Genomic DNA, 7559 nt, shown 5'->3' on the forward strand with positions numbered 1-7559 from the left:
CCTAGAGTTTAAGCTCATTAAAAAATGAACCAATCTATGGTAAATAACCATTGTGAATGTATTATCATCAGCTCCTGAGCCTTGGTCGTGTTCTCACCATCACCTCCACTCAATTCTAGCTGATCATTCACCTCCACTTGATTGTTTACCCCTTTTTGAGGAACAACTGCAAAGAGTGATCCTGTTAGCCATCCTTGTGACACTGTCGTGATTGGAAAATTCCAAACCTTCCCTGGAATCAGCTGCTACCCGAAATTATCACTTGTTCCTCAAAAACGAGTCTCCTTTAAGCTCTTTTCGTCTGACTCGTAAAATATGAAAATATTTTTGAGCAGTTGGCCTCTCCAGCTCGTTAAAAGCTACTAGGAGGGCTATCCCTCCTTTAGATTTTAATCTTTTTGGACCTGAGGGATTATTACACAAAAAGATCGAGCGCTTGTTTTGTTCGGCTCGTTAACATTATCGAAAATTCATCCCTTTCGTATTATTTTATACTTTTTCGGACTTAAGGGATTATATGACGAAAAAGGATTATTGGAGTTTCCTTTACGTCCCTTTCAAGCTCTCTAAAATTGAAAAGGACCAAGTTATCTTTGTCGTTAAAGTCGTTAAAACCAATAGCAAAAAACTTGTCCACATAGACATGAACGAGTCTCACTATCGCTAGGCTCGTTAAAACATAGCGACGGGTTTTCCCGAAGGGAAAATTATAGAACAAGCATATGTTATCCTCCTCAAGCTTGATAAAAATAAAGAGGTACTGGTCAGCAATGACTAGGGAAAATTGGGAAGAAAACTTGAAGAAACTTTATTGGTAGCAAAGTCGCTCTTGAACATGACACTTTCACTCCATGTCTGACTTGAGTTGGGTTATTCCGTTCACCGGTCATATCACCATTGGTCCATCATACCATCCAACTTTAGGGTTAACGCTACCAATCCATTCCAAGTGTCGCCAACATGTTCAAGAGAAGTTGATCAGAGAATTCACCAACCCATCTTGTGTCTCATCCACTGCAATACCTTTACGCTTCATTCTTTCATGACCACCACCTTGAACCCTGTATCATTAGATCGTTTTCACCTCCAAAATTCATTTTCTCCATTCCGTGTCATATATGTGGGATTCATTAAGGCCCTCCTACGACGGGTCACTTCTTGTCGACATCAACTCATTATCCAAGAAGCCGACCTAGGAACAACCCTTCCAGTACTTTGAAGTTTTCATGCCTCAATGGTAAGTTTCTCACTTTCGGCGACAGGTTTACATCAATGGCCTTCGATCGAGAGATTTTGCATGGTGTTCGACACCAAGTCCCATTCTCACACCATGTGAATTGTACTGCCGTACCTTGAGGGTCATCATCATTATCAATGATTCCTCTCGTGCCTGTTAATAGCTTACATCATTGGCTGGTAATAAGGCGATGTCTTTCCATGTTCGACTCCAGAACATTTCTCACATGGATCGACTTGTACTTCGGGCGAAGATTGGACGAGTTTGAAGACCTCGGATCTAGTTCCATCCATCCGAGCTGTGATATATTTAGGAAAATAAAGACATCAAATGTACATCATTGCTTCATAGATGATCATCTGAATCAAAGGATGATGGCTCTACCAGAATCATCAGTCTGCTACACAGATGGTTTTCTGTCCTATGTACATGAAAATGAATCTATAAAGCTAAGCATGGGAATGCCCGCCTCAGCTAGATCATGAAAATATTATGAAGATAATGTGTTGTATTGTATCTTATTACAGGTTGCCTTCCAGTTTGAAAAACCTCGGATCCTCATGATAAAGCATTTCACCCGACATCAAAAGATTAACGACCTCATGCTTTAGGGGGCAACTGTTATATACATTTTTGGGCACTGCAACCCCAATCATATATTTCCATAAACCAAGGGCTCCTGAGTCCCTAAAAGTGTTGTTTCATGCCCTAAAGGAACAAGGTCGGCTGATTACATCATCTCCCAGAAGTTCTCCATAGGAAACTGCTCTGGTCAAAACTAGACGATACAGGTTGCTCAGTGCTAAGGGTGTAATGCATCTCACCTGCCCAGTGTAAAAGGTGCGATGCATACTGAAAATCCCTTCTGTAGGGTGTGATGGGAGAGAATGGACAAATGGTAGAGATAGTTTGCGAGGTGGATGATCATAGAATCTTCCATAAACTTCTCCTGTGACACTTGCCTCTCTGAATTCGCCCAGGGATGAGTAAGAGATCATCAATCTCCAAGTGGAACCAAGAACTATCAGAGAGAAGACACTAATCAAAATCCTAGAAGCTGACTCACCTCCCTGCAATCATCTATATATGGATCCCTCATCCCAGAGATCTAGAGGCTGGAATTTTGTATCTTGTAAGGAAGTGTTGTTGGTTTCCTGGTGGAATATCATAGTGTTGGGCAATCTAAGCTTTTCATGAGGTGAAGAAGGGCTTTCATGCTTGGAGGATGACGCTGGGTCAGAACAATGGGTTGTAATCCTCTCTTCTAATCTTCATATTAATAAAGCTATTCAAGTTTTCCTCCACATTCTTGTATGTCTGATAGTATATGCATTTGTGTGGTCAATATATATCTGATCCTATATTGTTTATGATTGTAGATCTCTGCACTTTGAAGGTATTATGCTGCTTTGACTTTACAAGTACTCTTTGAAGCGGAGTTGTCAAGGGAGAAGCGGCAAAGACCGGTCGGTGAGGAGAAGGAACAAGCAAAGAACCGAGCGAAGGATTGAGGTTGGTATTCTTTGATCTTCTCCTATCTACTTCTCATAAAGGAAAACGAAAGTAACTTTAGTCTGTTTGTTTCTAAGATAGCTACCCGTCTTAGTGGGACTAGTAGCTCTGCATAGACACTAGATTTCCCGATAAAAAGACCACTGATAAGATTAAGAGAATTATTAGGAAGCATGATGTTCCCTCGACATCTAGACCCCTTAACACCATCTATAGCTCCCTTAGATTGATAAAAGACATTGTTGACCCCAAGGACATGAAAGGTTTCTATGTTATTCCATGTGCCTGTGGGACCCCCTATGTTGGTGAGACTGGTCACTCTATTAATCAGAGGATTCATGAGCACTTAGCTGACATAAAACATGGGAGGACCTGGTCTTCCACCCTGGCAGAACACGCGGAAAAACTAAACATCACATATGTATTGAGGAGGCTTGTGTTATTGCCAAGATTGCGCCTTTTCATCACCGAAAGTTTAGGGAGGCCATTGAAATTGAAAAAAGGCCAAGAAATCTCAATAGTGATGACAGCTAGAAAATTAGCAGCTATTGGATCCCTGCCCTTTCATCCTAGTTGCCTCCCCCCCCACACCCCTGCCCCTTGTGTTCTTCTTTTTATTGTGGTTTTGTTTGGTCCTTTTCCCCTCGTCTTCTGGATTGTTTATTTTCCCATTTTATTCCTTTTCTTTTCTTTGATTTTTATTCAGCATTTTATTTATTTATTCTAATATTAATCATTCAATTACATTTTTTCTAACTTAAAATTAAGAATAAGATGTTTTTTAAATGGGTTCTAAAAAATTACGCCTTAAATGTTTATCATATATAAATAAATAAAAATATTTTATACTTGAACATAGATGAAATAATTATAATGATATAAACCAATTAACCCCATTATACCTTGAGTAAAATAAATATAAATAAATAAAATTATTAATCAAATTAACTAACTAATTTGAAATAGTTATATTTTTCCATAATTCTTCATTGACTTTAATTTATATTCTAATTATTTGTAAGTGAGTTATTTAATATAGTTAAATTTATGAGGGCAGGCTCACCATGGCAACAGCTTCAGCCATCCAAAGCTCAAGCTTCGCAGGCCAGACCCTCCTGAGGCCGCAACAGAATGAGCTTGTCAAGAAGGTGGGCACGTCGCAGGCTCGAATCACCATGCGAAGAACCGTCAGGAGCGCCCCTGAGAGCATATGGTATGGACCTGACCGCCCCAAGTTCCTTGGCCCCTTCTCGGAACAGACGCCATCGTATCTCACCGGAGAATTTCCAGGCAACTACGGGTGGGACACGGCCGGGCTCTCTGCCGATTCTGAGACCTTCGCCAAAAACAGAGAGTTGGAGGTGATCCACAGCAGATGGGCTATGTTGGGGGCGCTGGGTTGCGTTTTCCCAGAGCTCTTGGCTAAAACCGGTGTGAAATTTGGGGAAACCATGTGGTTCAAGGCTGGGGCGCAGATATTCTCAGAGGGAGGCCTCGACTACCTAGGGAACCCTAACCTGATCCATGCGCAGAGCATTCTAGCCATCTGGGAGTTACAGGTTGTGCTCATGGGATTGATTGAGGGATACAGAGTTGGGGGAGGACCCCTTGGTGAGGAGCTAGACCCTCTGTACCCAGGGGGAGCCTTCGACCCACTGGGGCTGGCCGATGACCCGGAGGCGTTCGCGGAGCTGAAGGTGAAAGAGATTAAGAACGAGCGGCTGGCCATGTTCTCCATGTTCGGCTTCTTCGTGCAGGCAATTGTGATCGGGAAGGGCCCCATTGAAAATCTCTACGACCACTTGGTTTGGTTAGGGAGATGGGAGGATGTGCGGCAAGCATTTGACAAAAGGCATCACCAAGATTTGGGCTCATGGAGAGGCCTGAACTCAAGCCATGCACATAATAGATCTTCTGGAGAGGCTTTGAGAAACCCTCGTGAGAGGCAGTGTTCAGATGCCGTCCAGCCCCTGCTCAGTCCTGCAGAAGATGGTGCTGTGAAGGAAAAAAAAGAAAAGAAACAGGCACAGGTTTGGCTCTCTGCCCCCTTTCAGATTCAAATCACACAGATCTCAGGCAAAACCACTCTGCAATGGGTACACCCTTCAGATCTGGTGCAAAATCTTAAAGTAAATCTGGAACGTCGATTCGGGATCCCCTCTGCTCTACAGAGACTTAAATTTCAAGGTAAACAACTCGAAGATATTCTTCCTCTCTCTTCTTACAGCATAAAAAATAATAGCTCTTTAGTGTTTTCCCTTCGTTTGAGAGGTGGCGCTGCAGGTCAATCTTCTTCTGCTCCTCCCTTCTCCTACAAAGCTGCAGTTCGCTCTGAGATACCCAAATCCCCTGAACCTCCCAAACCTAAGCCTTTTCTAGTTGACAAGCTAGAGGAGGTCCCCTCTGTTGAGATCTCCCACACTCACCTTGCAGATGACATTCAAAGATTTACTGAGAGGGCCATCATTTGCAGATTCAATGGGCTTTGGCCTTGCTCTAAGGACCTTTATGACTGGATCAATGACAACTGGACTCACCATTGCAAGGTCTGCTTCTGCCAAAAGGATATTTTATAGTTCTTTTCGACAGTCTCAAGCACTATGAAAAGGCCTTAGAAGAAGGTCCTTGGTTCATGGGTTTAGCAGGACTCTTCATAACTCCATGGTTCTTAGTTTTTGACCCAGCTTCTGCAGTCATTACCAAAGCCCCTATCTGGATCAGACTCCCAAACTTTCCAGTTCACCTGTGGCAGACAGTAGTCTACAGGAGCATAGGCAACACCTTGGGCAACTTTATAATGGGAGATTACAGGCGGGAACAACAAGGTCTCTACACATATGCTAGAATATGTGTGGAGCTAGATCTAAGCAAGGGACTGCCAGAGCAAATCAATGTCAAGATCAATGACTCTGTCTGGACCCAGAACTTGGATTACGAAAACATCGGCTTCCGCTGCCGCCACTGTCACCTAACAAGGCACCTGCAGAATTCCTGCCCTTCGCTGCCAGCAAAAGTGAAAAAGGGCAACTCTGCAAAGTCCAAACCCAAGCGTTGGACCCCTTGTTCTCCGCCGCCAGCAGTGAGCTCGGAGTCCTCAAGCTCAGAAGATGAGGACAATGATTCAGAATCGGACCAGGCACCTCAGACGATGGATCCGGTCACAAATACAACTGCGCACAACACTGTCACAGCATTCTCCCAGAAACGTGTCCATGAGACCTCCTCTTCTGAATCAGATAAGGAGATCTCCCTGATGGAGAATTCCAGTCTTCAAGTGGTTTTAGCTCACACTCCCCAGGATGGCTGGATAAAAGTCAACTCAAAGAAAGGGAAAAAACACCGTGTTGAGGTCACTGCCCCTGTGGGGTAATAGTCAGTTTTTGCTCTCAAGTTATTTGTTGTAGCTCTGTGATTGGTTCACTCCTTCTCCGGGACCGAGGTTGATAATTTCATCATTTCCGGTTTGCGGGTTTCTTGTCTTTCATGATTGTATTATATTTTACTCAATAGAAATAGTTTAATTTTACTGAGAAAAAAAAATATAGTTAAATTTATTAAATTTATAATTAATTCAAAGAACTAACTAACTAATTAGGTTATCTAGTTATTAATCATTTATTAATTTTCCCTAATATTTCATATAATAATGATAATATAAGTCTTTATATAGTTTATGAAGTTTTAAATAATAAAAATTCTATTAGTTAGTTCTTAGTTTACACTCAATTTAATTAATCACAAGCAATTACATTTAATCACAAATGAAATAAATATAATAAAACTAACTAATTAATTAATTAACTAATTATATTTCCCTTTCTCCTATCTCTTGGTCCTATCCTGTTACCCAGTCCATTGTAGCCATTTTCGAGTCAAATGTAGTCGTTGGATGATCTGCTTCCTCTATTTATCCTACAGCCATGATCTGGTTCTTCAACTTGTCCTAACGATGAACCACGCTTGTTGGTTTGAAACGCATCGACAAATGAATTATGATGTGATTTTTGTCGAAAACTCTTCTCAAATTTTTTTAAAGCATCATCATCATAACCAACATTGTCAATATAATAAGGCCTTAACTAACAAGCTCTATTTATATCATAGCATAATGTTGGGAGGCTTTACGTGAGACACCACACTACCTCTAAAGGCACATCACAAGCACATGCACCATCCAAATGTTCACTAGGTATGTCCTTTTAGGACAATTCTTATCTTGGATTACCCATCCTCAAAGAATAGTAGTCCTCTTTGACCACTTTTGTCTTGGATACCTATCCAATCCTTAAATAGTGTTAATCCACTTGTAATCTTGGATTCTCTATCCTCAAGGAGTATCAATATCAAATTCTTATTCAATCTTCCATTCTCATTCCTAGTGCCTTCACTAGAAATACACCTATTAGTCCTAGTCTAGTGCATGACACACGGAGAATATGATGTCTAATATCACTCCCTCTCAACCAGAGAGAAGATCCTTATTCCTACTTGATTAGTGAATATATCCTTTCTCCTTCTTAAAATTTCTAAGAAGATTTCTTATTTCCTTTTAAGCATAGAGGAGATTTTTTAGTTCCTTTAAATTTGGAAGTCATAACCACGTGTCTTTGTAAATACATCATCCACTTGTTCTTCATGGACATATTAAATTAGTATTTGTATAAATCCTCCTCTCCTTTCCATATTATATATCTGGATGTAATGGAGAGAAATCTGTGATATGATTTGGGCCATCAATATTTCATATAACTTTCCTCTTATCATCATCAAGAAAGGAATTATATTGAGCCAATAAAAATAGAGCTTTAGT

General features: G+C 41.0%; 1 protein-coding gene across 1 annotated transcript; it reads left to right on the forward strand.

Annotated features, from left to right (window-relative positions):
• The first annotated feature begins 3812 nt into the window (after window positions 1-3812).
• On the forward strand, window positions 3813-5325 carry LOC149151858 (uncharacterized). The gene has a single exon (XM_089443298.1). It carries the CDS (start codon window positions 3814-3816, stop codon window positions 5323-5325), a length of 1512 nt encoding a protein of 503 aa, XP_089299424.1. The 5' UTR covers window position 3813.
• Window positions 5326-7559: the final 2234 nt, after the last annotated feature.

Source organism: Pinus tabuliformis, chromosome 9 (assembly GCF_031772625.1).
Source record: "Pinus tabuliformis cultivar Carrire ecotype Pingquan chromosome 9, CPIR1, whole genome shotgun sequence".
Taxonomy (NCBI): Eukaryota; Viridiplantae; Streptophyta; class Pinopsida; order Pinales; family Pinaceae; genus Pinus; species Pinus tabuliformis.